Below are 24,873 nucleotides of genomic sequence, written 5' to 3'. Positions count from 1 at the left end.
TGCTTTCGAATTTTGCCTCTGGTCCCGCTGATCCAGGTTTCATTCAAACTGTTCATGAGAGGGATGTTTAAATCTCTTTTTTTTCACTGAAGGAATGAGAGCAGTGAAGGTCATGAGCTGTCTCTGGTTTAGCTCAGATCATGCATGTGAGTTTCTTTTTCTGATATGGAACCACTCCAGTGTTTAACCATATGCTGATAGGTTAGTGCAAACTCTGGGGGCACACGTGTTTTACTTAGGTGTTACTAAGGTTCAAGGGCCACTGGTTCTTTTCTCTGGCCCTCTTCGTGCACAAGAACCGTAGCATTTGTTGAGCCGCGTTTATGACTGCAGATGGTGACTGCAGCCGGCACTGGAGGCTTAAAATGTGATTGTAATTTTTCCCTTTTCGAGCTTAAATCTTTTTTTTTTCAATAGTGTTCAAGTGACATCAGCCTTGCAGCTGGGTGGAAGACAATTAAATGTGGAATGGGGGGAAAAAATGCTGTGCTGAACAGGAGGGGGGGTAACAGAGGAATTTGATTGCTGACAACCTCCCTCTGTAACCTCATCATAAAGCGTATTAGTTACGGCTACGCACAGTTGTGTCACATCAGCAAGTTCCAGCACTCTGTATCACCCTTAATTTCTCAACCCCACATAAAATAGTGGTTGCAGTCTGGCAATTATGGCGTGGTGAAATGTTTTTTTGTCGAATGTCCCCTGATTTCTGACCTTCTAATGAGACAAACCCAGTACTTGGTTACAGTGAAGCTGTTGTTTACACATTCCTTACTTGCAGCCTAAATCGTTTAAACTAGTTTAATTAATGCTTAATTGTCAGCTGGGTGGTGTGCATCATTAGTGGCTGCTGTAAGGCAGTTGGTGGGACATGAAGAAGCCGCTAATGCTTTTCATCTGCCCTGACTTTCCCATTAAAACATTGCTCAAATCTCTCTGTGTGTTGTGAAATTGGCTTGCCATTTGTTCATAGCAGCATGACCAAATGAGCAGACTGATCGGTTTGAGATGATCACATTTGACCTTTTTATTGCCTTTCAGATGGATACTGTTGCTGTTTTCGCTGCACTACAGGAATTATTTGCCTAGTCTCCACTTTAGCCATTGCAGCATTAATGCAGCCCATCTCAGGAGTATCTCTATTCTTCAGGTGAACAGCTGAGAAATCCTTGGTCCTGCCTTTATTACGTATCTTTCCATGTCCCTGCTTTTACCAAGGAATTTGATGAGTCGCACTCAGCAGACTGACATTTGAGCCTCATTAAATGCTAATTATGCAAAAGCTCTCTCTTTTGAGCGTGCAGCTACAAGATAAGGGTGGGGAAATACCAACAAGAAGTTGATAGATCATCCAAAGATAAAGACCCATTAAATGCTAATTCTTCCTGTGCAGAACTTTGTGTGTGCGCGTCTTTTGCACATCTGCATGTATCAATGTAAAGTAGTAAAAAAAAAAAAAAGCTACCTTCAGCTGCCAGCTTGCTGATTAAAGCATGATGTGCTTGTTTGGTTATTTCCTGATTATTTTTTTTTTTCTCCTCTCTTTGAAAAGCTGCCATGGCCAACTGTGGCTGGACTCTGTTCAGATCTGATTCAACAAAAGATGCTGTGGCTTTGTTTCCTCGGCCTTGTTATTGTGTACATGTTCCTCCAGCTGTGTCATTTATTGCATGCATGTGCTTGCAGATTAATTCTTAAATGATTTTGCCAAAAAATCATTTGCCCATCCTGGTTGTCTGAGAGCATTTGGCTGAAACAAAGGCAACTGTGCTCAATGAACTTTTCTCACATAGGTTTGGAGGACTTGTAAGAGACACACATGGAGTGTGTGGTCTACTAGTGAGAAACTTCTGCTACTTCTAAATTCAGGTCTGAATTTAAAGATAGCAAAAGCAAGCTCTCCATCTGTCTTATTGTGAGAATTCATAACTAGGAAATCTTGCTGTGATTTACAATACTGAACATGTGGGTCTTTGCTGCTTTACTGGGATATCCCTGAGTCTGCATATGCAATCAAAAATAAAAGGGGGGGGACACAGGTTCTTCCTCTCCAAACTGAATTGGTTTGGTTCTTTGTTCCTCTTCCAACGGGAGTTTCTGCTCTGGATTTGGAACTAGCATTGCACATTGTTTTGAGGTACAGACTACAGTAACAGTGTGACCGTGACCTTCTCTTTGTTCTCCCACACATGTGCCTTCATAACCATAGATGCTGAAAGGATTTCAAAGCTTTGTGTTGCCCATCAGTAGACCCTGCCCCACCGCTGTTAGATTTTTTTTTCTCTGTGGTTTTCTGCATCTTAGCATCTACAGTTATGTTCCAGGAGGATTAATTACAGTGGATTACACCGGCCTTGGAATATTCCACCGTTTAACTGCTGTTTGACTCATACTGACTCTCCTGTCTTTGTCTGAGTAGTTACCCTTAGGCCCATGATACTAAGTTTAGCCCCAATCTAAACCTTCATGCACTATTGGTAGATCCAGGGCAGGAAAGGGTGTATTCTTCCTGTTTTTAAGCTCCCTAGACACTGTCTGGTCTCATTGGTCCCATGCCTCCTCTACCCACATCAATCCCAACTACATCTGTGATGCTTGTCAAGTCAAGTGGCTCAGGAATGAGGTAATGGCTAAACCCTTAGGCACATTATCTACTGGACAGGTCCCCCCCCCCCAATCTTGCCTAAGGCTTGATTGTCTCAATTTACACAGCACCCCCTGACTGCTTTTATTCTTTTATTTCTGTTTGGAACTCACCTATAACCTCACTAATCTTTCCGTGCCTACTGGTTGCGCCCGTTCACGGGTGACTTTCCTTTCTGTAGTTGTACAGTGTAGCTCCAAGGACACTGATGTTTAGTATCACAGCTGTAGAAACAAGAGAGTGACTCTACTTAGCCTGTCTGCTTTTTTGTTTTCCTTGTGAATCTGGCCCACAGGGGAGCGTGTGTGACCATGCAATTGTTTCCCCTTGTATGTGTCTTACTGTAAACAAAGGGAGTGAATGTGTCTGTCAACATTGCTGCAGCTTGCAGTGGTTGTAGGGGATTATGTAAAACAGTGCTGCAACCTGTTAGGATGTTTAAAAAAACGTGTGCTGGATCATGCTTAAAGCTGTTCAGGTGGGAGGTCTGGAATGCAGTTTTTAATTGAAGTCAGACTGGAGATGTTTTCGCACATGAACTCCCAAAAATGTTGGAAAAAATTAGGTTGGGACAGTGTCCGAATGTTTTCCTTTCTCGCATGTAGCTCACAGCAGGAGATGGCTGGCATTTAGCTGTGTTGGAAATATTCTCTTTACTTTAGGTTCGACACCTTAACCTAAAGTAAAGTACCCATGCTGTTCTCATATCGGTGCAACTTCAAATAACAGAAACTTTGTATCAAACTGTGTTGCACATTTGCACTCTCACATGCACCTCTGATTGATTAAAAAAGGGTGTGGCATATGTGTGAAATGACTTTTGAGCTACAAACCTTAGTGGTTTGATTAAAAAATGTAGGTTTAAAAATGCTTGGTTATATGTTAGTCACCCACCCTGTCTGTCTTTTCTTTGCAGTGCAAGTGTGCTGGTTGGAGCCCCCAAGGCTAGCACAAGGCAGTTCAACGTTACAGAGGGAGGGTCTGTATTCTACTGTCCATGGAGCTCCAGCCAAACCAACTGCCACACTATTGAATTTGACCTTAAAGGTAAGTCTTATGACTGATATTTAGACTGTGGGCTTCATGATTAGTGCCAAAGAAGTTTTATGCTCTTTTCTAGCTTTTATTGTTGGATGAGACCAGCTTTGCAATTCAAAAAAATCCTTTTCCATGGGGCCTTGATGCTGCAAATCAGTTCATCCACTCTCTGAAACAAACAATTTTTTTCTGCCTTCTCCCTCCCTTTATGTCAAATTTCTTCTGTTCAACCATGAGGTTTGATCAGAAGATGTGCTGTGTTTTCAGGCTCAAAGCTGGAGCTATTTCTCACTGACATCATGCAGAGTTAGAAATGAAAGAAAAAAATTAGCCAAAGTGGAGGCTGTGGAGGTTTTTACTTCATAGAAGGTTATTTGCACAATCCTGAATTTACCATTTTTTTTAGATAGGACAGAATGACATAAGGAACATAAGGACATGCACAATAGACCTGCTTTAAAGTTATCTGTTATCTGTGCAATGCAACTATACTCCCTTTTTCCTTTAACCTGTTTGTTGGGATATATTGTTTGCTCTTAAACTATTCAGCATTGTTGTTTCTCTGCCCATTTTTTGAGGCAATCAGAGCATTTTCTTTCTGGAAAAGGAATCATTGTTTTACTCCATTGAGTGGTTGTTGGCTACATTAGTTCCTGGACTTTGGGTGTTCCTTTTTTCCTGTTTGTCTTCTCTTCAGGGATAAAAAGATAATGAGGTGTCAAAGAGTTCTTGAACGGTACTACTTCCTTCCTCCAGATCATGTTTGTGTTGCCTGGCCTCGGGAGGTATACGGAGATAAGCAACCAATAAACAAATAGGTTGGACAAAGAAATATCCTGTTTGTAAGACAGGTGAGGTAGACACTACCAGTCTTAACAAAGAGGCTCCAGCTGAGTCAAAATCAAGTGAAGTGGTTTAGAAGAACATGAGGAAGCGTGTGAGGTTGTCTAAAGAGTGGATTCATGTTTCAGTATGTTGACAGAGTGCCCACAAGCCCTGTTTTGCACAATGGATCCAAGGCGAAGTGAAGAAAGAGCAGATCAAATTATAAACGATGTAGCAAAGGCATACTCCTATACAAACACACAAACAGTATGAATCATACATGTAGGAGGACTACATCACTTCTGGCTTCTTTCCTGGGAAATCAAACTTAGAATTGTTGGCCAACTTAAATTTATTCTCCCTAATCGACAAAGTGGAGAAATATTCCACTGCATGTTTCACAAGCCCTTTTTTTTCTTTATTGGACGCCACTGCTTGGTACCCTTTGCTCCACTATTTTAGCACTGCTTTTCTTGCAACATAAAATGTGTCGTGCAGCCATGGATGCTGGCTAAAGGCCACACGGAGTGATATCATGCACATTCAATGAGCCCTCACGGTCAAGGTTAGTCTCATGGGCTGTCAGAGTCCTTCATATTTTGAAAGTGCTTTGAAAGAGCAGATTAGAGTGCCAGTGCCAGTTCTCACATCTGGATCAGGGTAAAACTGCTGTGCTGTGGAGGAACGCTTAGTCCATGAACATCTGCATGCAAATATGGCTATGACAAGCAGCTGTTACATGAATGACATTTACTGCTGCAATTCATTTACTGCAGCTTTGTCTGTATTTTATTTGCCAATCATGATAGTAAAGACTCGTGCAATAAAAAAGATATTTAGTGATTTTTTTTTCTTTCCCCCCAATTTATTCAGTATGAATAATAAAGAAAAATGGCTCTAGAGTGTCTTGTATATTCTTGACACAAAGTGGTGTCAGAGGTCACCTGTTTCTTGGTGTTTTTGAGCTCTGACCCAGAGGCCACAGAACCTCTTAATTAGCCTAACTAATTGGGTCAAAGTGGCCAGAGACTCCCTCCCATCCACTTCCTCTGCCACTGAGATAAGAGCCTGTCTATTTGAGAGGACGCATACAGGATGGGAGGCAGGGAATGAGAGAAAAGAGGAAAGGCCAAGAAACCAGAGAGCAGCTCTCTTCTGTCCCCCTCTCGTCTCCTGCTGTCAGTACTCCCACAGGGGCAGCTGATGTGATGAGTGAATTTGGCCATTTGTCTTCTACCTCACTGACACACACCAAAACACATACACACTTAAAACGAGAGGGTCTGACCGCACTAATGGCTCTCCACTCGCCCACAGTTCAAAGTAGACAGTGAGTCTATGGATGCACTCCAGACCTTCACTGCCCCTCTGCTCCCCGGAGAGACTGGCACCACATCACATCAGCACACCGTGCTATCCAGCCTCCCAGGGGGACTTTGGTCAGATCACATCTTGTTGTGGGTCCTTCTCTGGGTTTCCCTTTATCTCCCCTGTGAATCCCCTCTATTTTCATCTTAAAGGAATTCCACATGATTACAGCTGGCTGCTTTCCGTCGCCTCACAGACAACAAAAAGAGCTTTTCATCACTCATTATAGTGACACAGAGCCATGGCTACCACATAAAGACTTTGCTAACCTAGTTTGGGTCCTTACTATGAGGTGCTTCCTTTCTGTCACCCTGCAAGATAACCTGAGCATAGTTAGACATTATGAATTACAAGACCACCTTTTTGAATGCTACTCTTGGTTATCTTGGGAAGTTAACGCAAACCAACGCAGATGTTGGTCAGTCTTAAACTTCACCTGGCCGATTAGCATTTGCCTTGACCAAACAAACCCTTCTGTTAAGAAAATGTTAAAAAAACATACCATGCAGCTAAGGCAGATTAGTTAAAGCAACAAGGAGCTGTTTGAAGTACTGGTTGGGTTTTTGCCCATGCAGCAAAAGCACTTCTTATCACTCTTTTGAACACTTGAATCATAGCAGCCTGCTGCTCGCCCATGATGAATACTGTTAGCAGGAAAGCCCCAGAGATGGAGATTAAGCAGAAATACATTTGGGTTATTAAAAAACTATAATCTCTCTGCTTACTGCTTGGGTGATGGGAGGCATCACTCCCTGGAAACAGCTGGAGAAGGGGCTGTGCAGTCAAGAAGCCTTGTGGTGAGATAGTGAAAGAAAAATGAATAGGAAAATAGAGATAATGTTGAAACTGACAACAGAGAAGGGGAGAGTGAAGTGGGTGCCTAAATAGAGATGAGTGAGAAGTTGCTGTGAGGAAGCGAGGCCGGAGTGTGTGTGTTTTCCTTGGACCCCAGCCCCCTTGCTGTTTCCACAAAGACATGGCGCAGGCCTTCATCCTCAGCTCCAGGCTGCCTAGTTGGCTGGAAAGAAAGACTAGAGGAAGACAGGCACGGACAGAGTGAATATAATACACAATTCCTTCCTCACATCCACATGGGTCTTGATCTTTCCCAGTATCTCCCAGTTCTGTTTGACAGGGACTAGCTCTGTTCTTTAGAAAGACACCTGCGGTTGCTGAAGTCTGAGTGAATGGGGATTAGGAGTGAAGGACTCGTGGAATGGCCGATCTTATACGCACATTTGCACTTCCTCTTACAGATGTCAGCTCCTACACTCATATGAGCGATATGTGTCTTCCTTGCATAATCAATTAGTTGGGATTTCATTCTTTATTGCAGCACAGATGTAGCATCTGTTTTCCAATAAAGTTGTGTTTAAACCTGACTCCCCAGACCATCTGTCGCATCACCTGCTGCTGTCAGAGCACTAAAGTGGGAGATCAGTGATACTGTCCAGGTGGTCAAACAGGGCAAAGGGTCAGCAGGGTTAAGCCACACCAGTCCAGTCCAAACCTGGCAAAACTAACACAACTACTATCTGTAGAACAGTGGCCTAGTAGGAAATAACATTCTTTTCAAGTCTAATCATCTCTGTATGAAGAAAGTGTAACATAATGCATGTTGTCTGCCAGTTTTTACAGATGTTTCCAAGAATCTGGAAGGGAGGGGCAGGGAGAATTATGATGCTTGAGGTCCAGCTGAAGGAATGCATGTGTTATCATAATGCTATAACTCAAAGTCTTTTCTCTCTCTCTTCCTTTATTTCCCCAGGGGATCGCAATGTCTTGATCAATGACACAAATTACCAAGCTGATTTCAAATCCCACCAATGGTTTGGCGCCACTGTCCGGTCTCATGGTGACACAATTCTGGTAAGGTAGCCTTCAAAGAGATGCATTTAAAATGATAGAATCTTCCTTAAGGAATGAAAACCTCAGCTGTTGCTTTCTGCTGTTAAGATCAGGAATTTCAGACTAGCCTGATGGCCTGATATACGACTGTGAGAAACTTTTTACTTGAGTGATGACTCACTCTCATGGCTGGGTGATTGCACATATCCTGTGTTAGTTAGAAGTTAGGAGAAGTTGCTAGATTAAGTTGTTGTCATTCAGGTCCAATTTTCACCCCTAGTCTCAACTCACTGTACACACAGCCACACACATACACCATGTGACATCAAAGTTTAGCTGCCTGTTGTTTGGTCTGATTGTACGGCTTGTGACCTGGGTTGAGTTACATGGTTACCCCCCACACGAGACACTCCACTGACCTCAGCTTGAGACCCATTCTGGGTTCAACAGGGGGGTTTTCACAACTGGAAAAACATCTCCCACCTAATGGCTCACCCTGTTCATCAACACACTGTTAATCTGCCAGTTTTCTTACTTGTCAATCCCACTCCTGTGAACTGCAGGCTTGTGCCCCACTTTACTCATGGAGAACTAAGGAGGATATCCCCCAGTCTGATGCTACAGGAAGCTGCTACCTCTCTGTCGAAAACTTCACCAACTTTGTGGAGTATGCTCCTTGTCGTACAGGTAATCATCACCTCTCTTCAAATCTTATTGGCATGGATGCTTTAATATATCAGGATAACATCAATGGTTGTTTCCTGGATATCATTTGTTGATGGCTTGACTTATTCTGACAGTAAGTCCTTCATGATACACCACTCCTTTTGTCCTTCAGAAATCAGTGGTCCACCAGGACAAGGTTACTGCCAGGGAGGATTCAGTGCCGACTTTACAACGGTAAATGTACATTTTCTGTCAGTGAACCAACACGGGTTTCTTGGATAGTTGTATTTTTTTCCCACTGAGGTAATTCACAGGTGTTATTTTTTTTTTTAGGATGGCAAAGTGGTGCTGGGAGGACCAGGCAGTTATTTCTGGCAAGGTATGTAGGACCTGCATCAATCAAAAGTCAAAAACAAAAATCACACACACACACACACACACACACACACACACACACACACACACACACACACACACACACACACACACACACACACACAGAAATCTCAGTATGTCCTTCCAAGTTTCTTTCTTATGATTATCTTATCTTATTTTAGGTCAAGTGATCTCTGCAGCTAAGGAGGACATTATCAGAGCGTACTATCCAGGCTATTTTATTCAGGCAGTGAGTGGCCAGATCCAGACCAAACAGGCCCATTCTTTGAAAGATGACAGCTATCAAGGTAAGCTAATTAAAACTTTGTAAATTTTGCTAAATCACATATTGCCATGTACCTGCCATGAAAGCTAATTTTTGTGTTTCCTACAGGGTACTCTGTTGCAGCTGGGGAATTTAGTGGTGATGGGGTAGAAGGTAAGTCAACAAATCAGGTAGCAGACACAGCCAGCATTAGGTGAGGTTGACAGATAGTGAAACATTTAAAGACATTTACAGAGCAACATGAATGTTATAGATGAAGTAAGATAAACAGAAATCACTTAAAATATTTTACATAATTATTGAGCTGGAAATGTCTTCAGTAAATTCTGTTATCCTCTGACTGGGCTTTAACCGTATTTTTCCTTCTTTAAATCTTTGCTTTGTCTCACAGATTTTGTTGCTGGGGTTCCAAAAGGACACATGCTTTATGGTTCGGTAAGATCGCTTAATCATCACTTTCATTTTGGCTTTTATTTAAGCGCTTCTAGAATGGGAAGCCTGGGATTTATACTTGGGAATGATACAAGAAAGAAAACAACTTTAGCGATATTGTCTCAGTGGGGATTATTTTTGCAGTGAATTCCTTTCCATGGATCGTGCTTATATTAGACCCTATAAAAAGAAAGTTCACCATATGTGCTTGCTGTGTTGCAGGTGTCTATTCTGAACGGTACAGATCTGACAAACATGACTGAGTACACTGGAGAGCAGGTGAGTCCAAAAACTCCCACCTTAGCCAACTACAGAAAGTTCTGTAATGCTCCACTTCCTCTGTGTTTTTATTGCTCAGCTTCCCATGAGAGCTCTTAATTTGTTGATTCATAGTAAGCATAAATAATTTCCTCTACTGCAAACCACAATAGAGACAAAAATCTAGCAAACACAATACTGCAAAGCTCAGTTCTTGGGGGGGAAAGTGCAGTTGCAATTTGTGCAAATGGTTCTGGGAATAGAAAAGCAATCAAATTATTTCAGCGCTGGTGATTGACTCAGCTGAACAAACATAATCACAAGCGAATTTGCATACACTCCGGCAATTGAGACTGCTTTTGCAGTGCTTTGTAGACTGAAAATCGTGACAGAAACTGAAAGAGAAATGGAACCGACAGGCCTTCACTGGACCCAACCTGTAAAACCCATCAAGCCTTTGTGTTTTCTTGAGACTTTATGATTTCTTTTTTGTTCTAGTAACAGAGAAAACACGCCTGAAGTTTAGTTTAACAGTGTGAGGGTTTTGGATTTTGGACTGCTTAAACTGTAATCATGCCTTCTGTTGATGTGATGGTTAAAGTCATGGAAACACCTTTTCTTTTTTCTTTTTTAATAGATGGGCTCATATTTTGGGTATGCAGTGGCCACAACTGATATTAACAGTGATGGGTGAGTAGTAGCTGTCTGTCTTTCTTTCTTTTATTTTTCAGTGTATCTGACTTTAAATTCTTTTTTGTGATCTTCCTGTTTTGTCTGCAGGATGGTTGACCTGCTGGTGGGAGCTCCCATGCTCATGGTCCGAAGCTCTCATGGACGCCCGGAAGAGATGGGCCAAGTCTACGTTTATCTCCAGCGTAGCCCCTTGAATCTAGAGCCCCGCCTACCTCTAACAGGCACTCAGGTGTTTGGGAGATTTGGCAGCACCATTGCACCATTGGGAGATCTGAACTTGGATGGTTTCAATGGTAAGAATATGGAATTATAATATGGTAGGACAAAAATTGGTAATGTGGGGAAATGATATATAAGGCAACAATTTAAAAGAAGGAAATTTAGTAACAATCTATTATGATGCTACTTTTTTCTCATTACACTTTCAGAGAATGCTTGTGTGCTTTGTTATAATATCAAAGATTACGCTATGATGGCGCTGTGTAGAAATGTGCTTGCTTGAACCACTTATGGTCTCTGAAGAATGAAGCCGAATAGCTTTGGTGACTTCAACAATATTTATAGCCTACAATACATTTCACTTTATGAATGAACCAAACTAGAATACTAATAATGCTAAACCTAAAGACTATGGATGGTAACTAAGTGTTTAGCTTAAAAGACAAAACACAGTGACTGTTTATAAACTCTAAGTCTTGCTGCTTATGTCACAATAAAAGGCATATAGTAAATAAATGATACAGTATATACAATGATGAGTATATCAAGTGATCTTGGGATAGGAGGATGAACAGGACAGCTGATGGGCTAGGATTCACTTTTAGCTTTAATCACAGAAATGGAGTGGAAATTTGATTCCTGCATAACTGGAGATTATGTCGATCACACAGAGCATCATCACATAGGTTGACTGCTAAATGCCCCAGTGTCCTTATGTCAAAGAAAAAAAGTTTTGCATCTTAAGTGGCTTCTTTGTGCAATTTCAAAACATTAGCAACACTTTGTAGAGCAAGGCAATCTACACAGGCTATTTAAGTAAAGCATGTGCATTAATTTTGTAGTGAAAAACAGCTGAAACTGTAAATAAAGTGCTCTGTGATTTTAGTTTCTTTCTCTAAATTTAAATGGTAATATAAGTTAATTTTTTTCCCCTGCAAGATGTGGCTATCAGCTGTCCATTTGGAGGAGAGGATCAGCAGGGACTGGTCTATATTTATAATGGATACTCAGAAGGACTCAGACAAAAGCCATCTCAGGTGATTAGGGGACAGTGGGCTGCAGGGACTATTCCTGCTAGCTTTGGATTTGCCCTCAGAGGTGCTAAGGACCTGGACATGAACGGATACCCAGGTAAGCGAGGATGAAATTTGTAATGAGCATCATTAACTTTTTATATTTTTACTATGTGTTTAATTTCTCTTTCTTTATTTCCTCAGATCTCATTGTTGGAGCTTTTGGTATTAATAAGGCTATCCTATATAGGTATGTTTTATTTTTATGTATGTTTTTGCTTGATTAAAAAGTCAAATTCCAAAATTAAGTCTGGGGAAAAAAAGCATGGCTGTGTTCGTCCGTCTGGTGTGCCAAGATAAATGTTTGGTCACTCTACAGATATAGTGTAAAAACAAAACAAAAGGAAAGACCGAGAAATACAGTTTCCAAAATCTGAAGCTAATCTTTAAAGCACTTAAAGTGGAAACTGTAATATCTGATGGCTGTGTCTTCAATCAGCATTCTTGTTGTTACCTACAGATCCCGCCCGATAGTCAACGCCAGTGCCTCTCTGACAGTTTCCCCCACCATGATTAATCCTGAGGAGAAGAACTGCATTCTCACCAGTGGAAACTCTAGCATTCCCGTTTCCTGGTGAGTATTCAGACGGTCCAGAATTACAGAACACCCTGTTTCCTGCAGCTCTTCACTTTTGGTATTTATTTGACCCAACTGCAGAGACATGGGCTTCCCCATTTCCCCCATGCATAAACATTTCTATCATGATAGGAAGTTTTGATAAAGAATGTCCTTTACACAGTGATGGTATTCTGAGGACTGCTCTTATCTGACCTATTTTCAGAGTGTCTTCATATCACACGCTTTATTTTGTGGAGTGGAGAGAGAGAAAAAAGTTGAATAGCGGCATTGTTTGCAGTTTTCAGCCTGATCTAACTGTGCAAAGTATCCAGCTCCCCAAAAAAGAAAGAAAAACCCTAGAGGAAGCAGACCACGGTAGCTTGCTGCTCGACACGGTTGACACTGTGCTCCTGTGTCGGCTTCCCCCCCCTTCTCTACACGCTGATCCATAAAGGAAACTGTTGTATACACATATGTCTTGATTGTGCTACGTTGCCTGGAGATGGGGAGATTTTGGTGATCGGGGGGAGGAGAGCGGAGGAAATAATGGGAGGGGAGGGGCTGGAAGGTTTTTGCAGTTGCTTTGAATGAGATATTGTTTGGTGGTGGAACACAGCTGGGAAACATCAGGACACGTAGACTCCCGTGAGCGTGCGCACACAGTTGTGCTGAAAAGGGCAGACACAGGAGCATTCATATGAAGTTATTGCTACTCTTCAAAAGGAGGCTTTGCACTTTCTCTGTCTTTTACTCTCATTTTTCACCTCTCTTCCTGTTACTTTGCTTTTTTTCGGTAAAGCCCATCCGTCTTTCTTTTCTCTTTTGCATTATTTTTTTTCTGTGACTCTTTCAAGGGGTTACTAGTGAAGGGGTTGGGGGTTTTGGGGTTGCAGACTTGGACAGCGGCGGCATGTTGTGTGGCTGATGTCATGGGAGAGAGCTACAGGCTTATATAGACAGCCACTCACTGGTCAGCGCTGAAACCTAAGTCGTTGCTCAATTTCACCCTTCTTAACTCTGCTATTTCTTTGTGTTTGGGGAGGGCTGCGGGTGGAAAGCGGAGACACACTGATTTATCAGCCTGGCCGGCAAAAGTGGTTTTATGCCAGCCTATCTCCAAACATGTGTGGTTTTTGTCATAATATTCACTGAAATCTCAGTGTGCTTCATGCCTTGTAATGTGAACCATGTAATGAGCTGACACACACAAAAAAAGTCACCCATGAGAGAAGGCGAGAGAACAAGGGAGGGCATGTGAGGTGTCTTATGTGTACAGTGTTTACACTGAGTCTCTGCCATTAATGGAAATGCTTCTCTCATCATGTCCTTGTCCTTTCTTCCCAAAACAGTGTCAACCTGAGTTTCTGCATATCTGCTGATGGGAAGCACCTTCCAAAGAACTTAGGTGAGCCAATTTTCCACATCTGCATTTTATTACAAGCAAGGAAACTGTCAAATAGCCACCAGTGGTAATGTTTTAAATCCATAACAGTCTGTAGGTTAAAGTGTTTTGGCAGCTAATGCAGATTTTCAGACTTTGTTATGACAAAAAGGGAGTGCAGCATGCCAAATGTCCTTTGTGATCCACCTTGAGTGATCAAACCTCTTCTGTCCTCAATCTTTTTCCTTGTTACCTCTTAGTTATCATCTCTTATTAGTCCCCCTTAGTACACAATTGCTCTATGTGCCATTGACTGTGTTGTGTGTATTTCAGAGTATTTATGGAGGTCTTTTTCGAACCTGTCACTTTGTGACTCTAGAACATTCATCACACCATGAATGGTCATTTGTGTGTGTTATGCGTTCCAGATTTCCAGGTGGAGGTGCAGCTTGATAGTCATAAGCACAAGCAGAAAGGTGCAGTGAAGAGGGCTCTGTTCTTGGATTCCCAGCAGCCTTTGCTCTCGATGACTGTGAGGTTGAGCCATGGAGAGCGAGAGTGCCAGCATAAAAGGATCTACCTAAGAGTACGTCCTCTCTTTCTCTAACAAAAAATGACATTGAAGCCTGTGGGATGGTTAGAATAATTATTGAAAAACTGCATGTAAGTGAAGTGTAACTAATAGCTGTAGTCATTTTATAGTTGTGTTTCTGTGTCACTTTTGAACAGCCAAATTGCACAGTGGTATGACACAAAATGTGTTTTTCTCACTGTAGGATGAGAAGGAGTTCAGAGATAAACTCTCCTCTATTTATGTGGCCTTGAACTTCAGCTTGGACCCAAAAGCTGCAGCTGACTCCCACGGCCTGCGGCCCATCCTCAACTATCAGACCACACACGTAATTGAGCAAAAGGTACTTTGATGCGAACTACACTTCTATCAGCTAAGTTAATTAACCCGGGTATCTACAGAGCTGTTTAAATTATTATATAGTAAGTTCACTAATAATCTGCATGTGCGACTGAGATTCCTTCGACTCATTCTCTCTGATTTCTCGATAGCACTTTCCGCCATCATTCAGTAATCCTTGGCCAACTCCTTACTGACTCTTCTGTTCATGATGAAAGTGTGAATCTTTTCTTTGTTCTTTAAATTCAAAATTACTCGTCTGGAAAGAGATCCAGGGTGTCTGGAAAGTTGTTTTCAAAATGAAAATGTGAGACACATGTACAGTGGCGTGTTTCCTTGTCCCAGCAGGAGTAGCTCTTGGCCTGCTTAGCTACTGAGGTGAGTGTTTTCAGAGCTGCAGGCACATAAGGATGGTCAATATTTCAGGGAGGGGCACGGTCAGAATGTTAGCCCCTCTGGTTGAAGTGTCTCAGCATTTCTACATGAAGGCATCTTTTCAGCTGTGGCACAGCATGCACCATATGTTTAATTCAGCAACAGCCACCAGATTGGAGCATTAGGGGAATAGCAATCTGTCTAGTTTGATCTCCATCTCTTTCTTTTTCATTCTCTACCCTTGTGTGTTTCTATCTTTTTTCCTTTTGGACCTTGTCACTGCTGTTTTTCTTTCCTAAATATCAAAGCTTTAGGGCCTCCAACAGATGTGGTCTACTGCTGAACCAAGACCTTGAGACAAGCCTGCGAGAAAGTATCAGCCATAAACCTGAATCCGTTCTTTGAATGTGTAAAAGCAGAGTGGGAGTGGTGTCAGACTGCCAACAGATTTAATTAATTTTGCTTTACTCTGTGTGAATATAACGGTATACAAACAGAGTATGGTGACTATTATACCACAGCCTTGGCCTAGAATAGATACATGATGCCCTCTTGATTTCCACACATGCTTTGAGAATGTGTGGCAGGCGATATAACAGTTCATAGACTCTGCCAAGTTCGTACTCTCTCAAAGCTGGAGTGCGAATGAAAGGCAGCTGATGCGCCGAGCGTAGTCTCACTCTCTCATCCTAACATTTTCCACATGTATCTGTGAAGATTTGTGGCATTATGATGGATCTATTAATTGCTATTGCATCGCTCGTCTTGCACATAGCATGCATTTGTATGCATGCCAGTAAAGATTCAAGTTGCAGCCACCTTTGTAGAACTTGGAACCGGCTGAAATTGTGAATCAATGCCCTCCTTGTTCTTAAAACAAAATCATCTGACCAATTGAGTATGATTTTGATGAATGTGCTCCAGTCATATTGCCAAGGTTGTGTTTTGTTTTTACCAAATGATACTTGGCCTCATTATGTCAGATGCTGATGTCAGTGTTGATGTTGTTTAAGTACAGTGATGGTCATACGAATGTTGTTTTCCTGCCCCAAACAGACATATGAGCTGGGGTGCACATGCGGCCAAGTTAGCATGGTGGTTACCATGGTGTGCATAATTAGAGCTCCTAGAGGGTGTAATGACAAGGGGGGTTTCTTGGCTCTCTCTAATCTTCTCCTCTATTTCTATTTATTGTCTTTATCGTCATGAACATCATCACACTGTCATAGTCGCAGCGAGATGCAATTTAGCAATCCACAGGGCTTTCCCTGCCACACGTTCAGTGGTCATCCACTTATCCGGCAGTGTTTCTGCTTCTTTCTTGTCTTTCCCTCCACTGTAATCTCTGAACCCTCCCTCCAGCTGTCAGGTCAACAGAGATATCTTATGTCTCAGCAAGTTCCTTTAGGCTGTAGGTTTCTCCCTGTACATTTGATCATGCTCCACAGTGGTGTAGTGTGTGGTGAAGGCGCGGTTTACCACAAATCGCTGTGATGTGGGACACTGGTTAGAGTTGGGAGCTGGCTGCTTTGTGCTCAGCTTCATAGGAGTATCTTCTTTTGTACAGGCTCTGATCTGAACCCTGTTTATAATCTCCCCCCGTTTTGCATTGCAAACAGAAAGCACGTGCGTGCCTGGACAGCTGGCTCATCAGGCTGTCTGTTCCTGTCATGACCTCACTGAGGCAGTTATTGTCTCTGTGTTTTTAGCTGTCTGATGTGTAGTGATGATGTCTTGTAAATAAGAGGGGTTGCAGTCCAGGTGTGTGTGCGTCTTGGGTGGTGGTCCAGAGACAGGTGGTGGAATATATTAGTCATACTGCGTGTTGCAACTTGCTACACTCATCTTGTTCTCTTCCTTAAACAGATCTTGTGATTTATCTTGTGTGCCTAATTCTCTTCACGTGTAGAATAAGTGTCACAACCTACTGTGTGATGTTGGCCTGCACCCCTACATTCAAACTTTTATCATCTTCAATTTGTATCTTCTAGGCACAGATTCTGTTGGACTGTGGAGAGGACAACATCTGTGTTCCTGACTTGAAGCTGGCTGTCAGCGGGTGAGTCTTTTTCCTTAGCTGTTTCTAAAAATCCCAGCGCATATGGGTTTTAGAAAATAGATTAAAATTCAATGGATATTACACAGTGAACCCTGAACAGGATTACAGACACTGAAATTTTCACCTCCGCTATGCAAAAAGAGACCCTAAAGCATAAAAACAGCTGTTATTCTTGTTCTCTTCTTCTGTTTAGTTTAACCACAGTGTGAGCGTTAATAGCTACAATTTTGCAGTACAGTAGGGGCACCATTGGTTAAAAACAAAACAAAGCAGGAAATAGCTCAGCTCCACAGGTGCTGTGACAAACACTAAAGGGGGAAAGACAGAAAAGATGAAAGGAATCTGTTTGTAAGAGGCCCAACCCTGTCTTCTTCACCATCCCCGCTACACTTTGATTCGAGAAATCTGTTAGCAGTTTTCTCAAAAATAACTGCCTCCCTGATACTCCCTTCTCTGCTCTGTCATTTTGATTTCACATTCCTATATTTATCTACCATCTGACCCCATTTTTCCCAATGTATAACTTATCTGTTACATATGGAACAACCTGCTGGGATTGCGCTGCGCCCCATCCGATAGAAACCCAGACGTAGAAAGTGTGATTAGCGCAATTAAAATAATACTTTGTTGATTTTCGTCTGCTCTGCAGTAAATTATGGCAGCCTAATAGTTGTTGGAGGAGTTGATGAGATGGTCATGATTTAGTGGAATTTCAGAGAAAATAGTATCCAACATTTGTACGATGGTTTTTTTTTTTCTATTCCGCTGCCAAATCACATAACCTGTTAGACCAAGGGTCCCTCAGGGAAGTCTTGGGGTTTTGTGGTGTTTTCTAATTTTGAGGCTTTGTTTGCTTTAAAAAGTGCCATGTCAGCTAAAATCAGGCCCCAGCTGAATCTTTGGCCAGCAGAGGATCGGCTTCAGAACTCGTCTCCCTTTTGCTGTCTCTTGTTTTTACGAGAACGGACTTTAATTAAAAGTGCCCTTGTGGCCCTTCTTGTGGAATTTCTCTTTGTCCCTAGCTTTGGAGGAAGGTGTAGGGAGTGAGAAAAAACAATAAATGGGAGATGTTTTATAATGCTGCGCCTTTTATATGTCTTTAATATCACATGGGAAAAAAAATTATGTAAAGTGGGCTATTTTGAGATTAATCTAATTGTTGCATTTTTGCAGCCAGGTTCTAAATAAAATAGATCTTATAAGCACAGTGCATGCAGTTATATTATTTTTATTAGAGCAATTTGCGATTTATTGCCTGCTCCACTGCCAGCAAATGGGAACAAAGAATGCTCTTGTTTACTTCGAAAACAACTTAATCCATGTTTATTTATGGAAGTATTTATCTAGTGACCCAACTAATCATTTGGGGGTTTTTTGTTTTGTATTGTTTTTTTCGTTTTTTTCTTGGGTCCTCAGTGACAGGAAGGAAGTCTACCTTGGTGATGACAACTCGCTGACCTTGACATTCAATGCCAGGAATGAGGGTGAGGGAGGGGCGTATGAAGCAGACCTGTATGTGGTGCTGCCCCCTGAAGCTGACTACATTGGCATTGCCCGCAATAATGAGGTGAATAGAAACAATCAAACTGACACTATGATTTTGGGATTATTGTGACTTTTAATCTTTTTCTTGATGATTTTCTTTCGATGTGGTTTGACCAGTCTGTCCTCTTTTCCAGACCTTGACCCAGCTGACTTGCAGCTATGAGACAGAGAACCAGACCCGATACCTCAGCTGTGATTTGGGGAACCCAATGAAGTCGGGCACCAATGTAGGAGCAGTGCTGTCTTTTGGCTGTCTTTCTCTTTTAGCTCAGTGCTTAACAAGTTTAAGTGTTGTGGCACAAACAAGGTTGTTTGTTTGCTTGTTTTGTTTACTTAGGACATATAAATAGCATCTGAAGTTTAATGTAATAGTTCATAGAAACTAAAAAAGGAAGTGATGCAATCTTAACTTTGGGTGTGGACAGCACAGGAAAAGTCAACATGTGTCAAGAAATGGTGTGGCAGGAAGTACAGGCCACATTTGTTCTATAGGTTCCCTTTTTTATTGATTGAGTCACAAGTCAGCATGTTTTTAATAGGTTTGCAGTGCAAGACAGTTGGCTACATGTTAACTCAAAGTGACAAAAAGACTTCTTTATTGTAAATGGATCTGAAATGACCCCTTAATAATGTGCAACACAGGAACAAGAAGTCACATTTTTGTGCTGCTACATGCTCGAGCAGTCAGTCAGTAATTTTAGATAGGGTCTATTTCTTTCCTTTTCTCTGTTACTTGTAATGAGAAAAAATTCAGAGGATGTTAATATGTCTGAACTTCTTTCCTTAGCTCTGGGCAGGCCTACGCTTCAAAGTGCCGCGGCTGAAGGACACACACAAAACGATTCAGTTCGAGGCGCAAATCCGCAGGTACAATTTCATGTGATCACCAACACAGAAAAAGTGTACACAATATCAACTACTTCTGATTTAATAGTACTGATTTGCACAACTCTTAAATGACATCAGCTAATCAGATCTTTTTTTTTTCCATTCTCTGTTTCCACAGTAAAAATGAGAATAATTCCCATAGTGAGGTTGTAGCCTGCAAGCTGGAGGTGATTGTTAAGGCTGATGTCATTCTACAGGGGTGAGCTGAGTGTTAGAATTCCCCCATTCGTACTTTTGTGAATTCATTAAATCCCTACACATACTCTCATACCCCTCCTTCCCATTTTAAGTGTGTCTCGACCAGATAAGGTCTTCTTTCCGCCGGCCAACTGGAAACTGACCAAAAATTACAACGTGGAGGTAGACGTTGGGCCTGCCGTGGAACACATCTATGAGGTAATCAATGTTAGCTGTGCAAGCTCAGTGGGGTTGAGCAGATTGGGTTGGAAAGCAGATATTATAGTTCAAAAAGAAAGAAGTCTCTTTAGAGCAGCAGAGGAGGAACACCAGATCACACGGTGGGATTTACGCCAGTGCAGATCCATGGATTTGTAGATTAAAAAAAGTACACCAGATATTAATATTTCAGCTTGGGAAAGAAACTGCTTGGAGAAAGAAATGAAAAACTTAAGGGGACTCTTATAGTTTTTTTTAATGTTTGACATAGTAAAACTTTTCTTTTTCTCTCCTTTTTCCAGCTTGTGAACAATGGCCCTAGTAGGATCAGCCACACCCTACTTGAGCTGCGCTGCCCTTTCCGTGTCCAAGGTCAAACTCTCCTTTACCCTCTGGAGTTCTCCACTGAAGGCCCCATTAACTGCACAGCTGACAAAAACATGAACCACCGAAACCTCAAAGTGAGTGACATTCAGATGAACACCTCTCAGGGTCAAATGAGGCAAAGTCAGAGAGTGAAGATCTCCCATCATTTCCCAGTGTGATTCCCAACGTTTGGCCCACACCCACCTTCTCCACCCTGAATCTCGACTCCACCCAGGACACTTTCCCCACCACTGCTTTGAAGTTCAAACTCTTCCCTATGCTCAGCACAGCTTGATGAACCACCTCACCCAGCAACACACTCATTCATCTACAACACCCCCTTATACTAAGTTGTAGCTTGGGGATTTTGTGGGCAAAACATTTCAGTGTGGTTGTTTGTGTTTACATGTGACGTTTGACAGATGTTGAGCAGAGCTGTGAGTGGTCATCTGTCTTAGCTGTGATCTAATGTTTTTTCCCCCCCTAGTGAATTGCTAAGTATGGTGTATTTCCATGGGAATCCATAAGGAGTAGAGCTCACATGCTTCTGATTAATGACAAAAAGCCTCAGGGTCATGCTAACATTAGGTCTTATATTGACAGAAAGGGTGGTGCACTTTTCTGCCTAGTGAGGTCAGTATCTGTGTTGTTCTAATGGGTGGCTGGTGTGTTTCTGTTTTCCTTTAGCTCCAGCGCTCATCCACGGAGTCACCTATTCTGGCGCTAAAGGGCCATGAGCATCGCCTCGAGAGGAGGGACGTCCACAAGAATCAGCTTGCTCATTTGACTAACCTGGTAAGGCACTTAGAGGGAGATTGTCACATTCTGTAAGAGCAACATGTTTTATGCATGAATGAACCCTGTCGGACAAAAGGGGGGAGTCTAGCAATCGGTGACTGATTGTGATAGTGTCTTTAAAGCAAAGAAATGACAAGCTTTAGTTTGTAGTTTGGAGTAAATATGATCATGAAAGTAAATCCATTTTTGCACCACACAAAAACTTATATTTGAAACTATAGATTTGATGCTTTTCCTATTGGAAAATCATAAATAAAGTTGTCAAAAATAAATAAATAAATAGATTTGATGCTTTTCTGTGTATAAATGCGACCCTGTTTTGGTGACACTGGCCCTGCTCCTACATGAGGCTCTGGGGACGGGAAATTAGGCTATGATGTCGTTAAAAGGGAGGGGTCAGAGGCCACAGGCTTGTCCCATTGTGGTGATTAACATTAAAGAGCCTTTAGTAGTGGTGGGGAAAAAGGCATGGGAGGCTTTTTGACTGTGATGCACTGCTTAGTTCACAGACTTGTCTCTAATTTTTGGCTCTGGGTGTTATAAGCCTGCTGAGCCCCCACACACTGGTCCTATTGATCCACCCAGCTGTAGGTAGCTGCTCTATCTCCCTCTGTCTGTGGATACCTGCCTCTACCAAAGAAGTCTTTGTCTCTGTGCCCGTCTCTCCTAACTGTGGTCGTTTATCAAGCATGTCCAATGACACTCTAGTATGAAGCAGCCCTTTCTCCTGTTCCTCTTGTGTCTGCACTTTTTCCTTATGCCTGAGAGAATAGACATCTCCATTCAGCGTGAGTCTTGATCAGAGTGCATTACTGTTTTGTGGTCAGAGAAGGTGAGATGGTGAGAATTATAGATGAGCTGTTTAGTTTTTGAAGGGCTGACATTAACTGCACCAAAACTCAAAAGACTTCCAAATTACTTTGATTTGTTTAAAATGGCCTCACTTTCATTGTGTTGTGGGACATGCAACATTCAGTGGCACTGAATGGGGCGCTCTTTGAAGATAATAGTGGTAGATCTTATTGTTCTAGCACATGTAATACATTTGAAACCACTTTACAGACTTTTTTGCTTGCTAAAAGCAGGACTGCTTGGTTCAAAGATACCAGACGACTGGGGCTTTTCTGTGTAGAGACTGCATGTCCTCTTTGTGCTTGTGTGGGCTCTCTCTGGGCACTCCAGCCTTCTCCCACAGTCCAAAGACCTGCATGTCAGGTTAATTGGTGACTCTAAATTGTCCGTAGATGTGAATGTGAGCATGAATGATTGCCTGTTTCTCTGTGTTAGCCTTTCGAAGGACTGCAAGCCTGTCCAGGGTGTACCCCGCCTCTTGTCTCATGACAGCTGGGATAGGCTCCAGCCGCCTCGCTACCCTGATTTGGACAAGCTGCTAAGAAAATGGAAGGATGGAAAAAATTTGTAGGCTAATAATGGGCGAGTGCTTTACACGTATGTTTAAGGCCTTTAAAACCTCATGGGTTTACCAAGTTGGGATACCTGGCAGATGTTTATCTTTATCAGGGTCTGGACCAAAGTCCTCTTTATTAACAATCTATTAACATACTGACTGTAGACTTGTGTGCGTATTAGTCTTAATTCTGTCCTTAGTAATGATGAATGACTGCCATATTTATTAACCAGCAACGGTAACTGTCAGCTTCAACTTTAACTAATTATAAATCTAACATCAAGCATGTCATATATGAAAAAGGGCTTCCATGTATTTAATGGTTCTGTTATGTTTTACCTTGCCAAATGCTCTCATTATCTTACTTGAAATATGGCTGCAGTTAACAGTAGTTTTATCTGATCAACACTCTGATTCAAAACCACCTAATTTATTATAGCACCATTCAAGTGTAATTGTAAAACTTTACAGAGGCTTCCGTACAGTAGCTGTGTTTTCAAGCTTGACTGTCGTTTTATTAAGGATCCATGCCTCCACGATCCAGCTCTTGACCACATAATCCTGCCAGTGAGGATATATGTGGGAACTGGGTCTGAGGCATCTTTGGCATTCGACCATGTGCATGTCATTTTCACAAACCTTTGAGGCCCTGCTGCCCTTGGGCATCAAGCATGACTACTGAACGGAAGTGGACTGATATGCTCTCTGTCTGTCTGAATAATTATTAAGTCTGTCTAAGACTGAGCCTAAAGGAACTAGGCGGGTATCCTCTTCTCCTACTTTTGCCCTTCTCTGTGTAATAAGTAAACTAATGTGTTCCCGCAGGAAACCCGCTGAAACCTCTCAGTCTAGGGGTGGTCTGGCTACAGTACCAGCTTTAAAACAGAGTGTGTGCATGTTTTAAAATGTTAAATGTATCAAGCTGCACTACGGGGATCTAATTAAGATTGTGTACTCTACAGTCTTGAGAAAAATGGGCTGGTTTTAGTGGTTGGGCAATAATGTGGCGAGTGGTGCATGCTGCATTTTTACAGTCTCATGACATTCCTTCAATCTAATTCGAAGCAGGCGTGCAATAGGGATCATAACATTGGGTTCTTTGTTATATTTGTTCCACCGGCTTTTCTTTATCTGTTCTACTAGTTTTTAGATTTGTTTTAATGACTTCCACTTGAATTTAGGCTCTGTCATATTATTTAAGTTTAGTGGGAATAACATTTTTTTTAGATGCTATTCTTGCACAAAATGGCTTAAAATGTATTTAACATCGCAAACCGCATCATAATGATGGCATTCTCTCTGTTTGCACAGAACTGCTCCACTGTGGACTGCTGGAAAGTTGAATGCAATGTGGGTCTTCTGCAGAAGGGGACTACAGCTATCCTTAAAATGCGATCCCGTGTCTGGGCTGAGACCTTCACTGAGGTTTGTGGGTGAAGAACCTTGCCATACAAACTCCCCACACACATACTGTACATTTTACACATCTTCCAAACATAAGACAAAATACAACGCATGATAAATTGATCTTCTCCTACCAGTGGCTGTGTATTTTCTCATGTCAGGCTCTGGCAGGAAGTGAGAAGCCATTTTTTTAAGTGTTATTAAAACAACACTGAGACTCGACCTCAAATGTGCTGCTAGGAAAGGCAAATAGTTACAGTTGTCAGGCAGACATGTTTGGTTGTGATCAATTTGTACTCAGCAACAGTTCTAAATCAGTTAACAGTATTGCCAGTTACACATATTTGCCTAAACAAATGAGACAACAGTTGCTTTCTTTGCTCCACACTGGTGTTCATACTGCAGCTTCTACCAGTGTTTGTAATGTCTAAAGTACACAGATTATTTCCCATCTATGTGGTATGTACTGAAAATTTAATATTTGGTTATCACAGCTTCTCATAGGGTAGGAATGCTAAAGGGGTTTTTCGTAGGGAGATGCACATGGTCAATGTCGCCACCTAGTGTATAACTAGTATATTGTATGCATTTTGAATGTAATTTGTAATATTTTCTTCTTCAGAGAGCTTATAAGCAATATGTGCTGGAATGCCTGGCAGAATACCGTGTGAAGAAGATGCCATATGCAATCCAGCCTAAACTTTTTCCCAGTGGAAACAAAAAGGTATTTAATGTGTTTATTAAGTAATTCAATTTATTATAACTTGTTCATTTCACACAAATCTGTATGTATAGTACATATTTTTATATTGTTTTAGTTTGGATGAAGATCAGCTTGTCTTGTCATCCTCAGGTGGTGACTCCAGTGGTTTGGAACAAGCCGGATATCGAGAACGCAGTTCCACTGTGGATCATCATCTTGGCTATTCTGGCTGGTTTATTGCTTCTGGCTCTTCTCATATACATCTTATACAGAGTGAGTACTGCTGTGATTATAAACGAATCATAGCATTCTTTTAATCTGAAAGATCAATGAAGGTGATTATGTCTGTTCTCATT

General features: G+C 41.8%; 1 protein-coding gene across 1 annotated transcript in view; it reads left to right on the top strand.

The window, feature by feature from the left end:
* The window catches only part of itga5 (integrin, alpha 5 (fibronectin receptor, alpha polypeptide)), a 33,328-nt gene that overhangs the window by 5,378 nt on the left and 3,077 nt on the right, over positions 1-24,873 (top strand). Inside the window, exons 2-29 of the mRNA XM_005448439.4 lie at positions 3,561-3,691; positions 7,644-7,744; positions 8,287-8,410; positions 8,562-8,623; positions 8,723-8,768; positions 8,947-9,072; positions 9,159-9,203; positions 9,442-9,485; positions 9,705-9,761; positions 10,378-10,430; positions 10,521-10,726; positions 11,592-11,783; positions 11,870-11,915; positions 12,186-12,299; positions 13,634-13,689; positions 14,094-14,251; positions 14,442-14,579; positions 16,942-17,009; positions 18,426-18,576; positions 18,689-18,781; positions 19,342-19,421; positions 19,561-19,641; positions 19,733-19,838; positions 20,141-20,299; positions 20,892-20,999; positions 23,722-23,835; positions 24,437-24,538; positions 24,668-24,790. Of these exons, the coding sequence (XP_005448496.1) occupies positions 3,561-3,691; positions 7,644-7,744; positions 8,287-8,410; positions 8,562-8,623; positions 8,723-8,768; positions 8,947-9,072; positions 9,159-9,203; positions 9,442-9,485; positions 9,705-9,761; positions 10,378-10,430; positions 10,521-10,726; positions 11,592-11,783; positions 11,870-11,915; positions 12,186-12,299; positions 13,634-13,689; positions 14,094-14,251; positions 14,442-14,579; positions 16,942-17,009; positions 18,426-18,576; positions 18,689-18,781; positions 19,342-19,421; positions 19,561-19,641; positions 19,733-19,838; positions 20,141-20,299; positions 20,892-20,999; positions 23,722-23,835; positions 24,437-24,538; positions 24,668-24,790 (2,884 nt within the window). The remainder of the gene's footprint in view (positions 1-3,560; positions 3,692-7,643; positions 7,745-8,286; positions 8,411-8,561; positions 8,624-8,722; positions 8,769-8,946; positions 9,073-9,158; positions 9,204-9,441; positions 9,486-9,704; positions 9,762-10,377; positions 10,431-10,520; positions 10,727-11,591; positions 11,784-11,869; positions 11,916-12,185; positions 12,300-13,633; positions 13,690-14,093; positions 14,252-14,441; positions 14,580-16,941; positions 17,010-18,425; positions 18,577-18,688; positions 18,782-19,341; positions 19,422-19,560; positions 19,642-19,732; positions 19,839-20,140; positions 20,300-20,891; positions 21,000-23,721; positions 23,836-24,436; positions 24,539-24,667; positions 24,791-24,873) is intronic.

This window comes from Oreochromis niloticus, linkage group LG20, assembly GCF_001858045.2.
Source record: "Oreochromis niloticus isolate F11D_XX linkage group LG20, O_niloticus_UMD_NMBU, whole genome shotgun sequence".
Lineage (NCBI taxonomy): Eukaryota > Metazoa > Chordata > Actinopteri > Cichliformes > Cichlidae > Oreochromis > Oreochromis niloticus.
The sequence above is the reverse complement of the archived record's forward strand: the minus strand, read 5'-3'. Positions and strand labels throughout refer to the sequence as shown.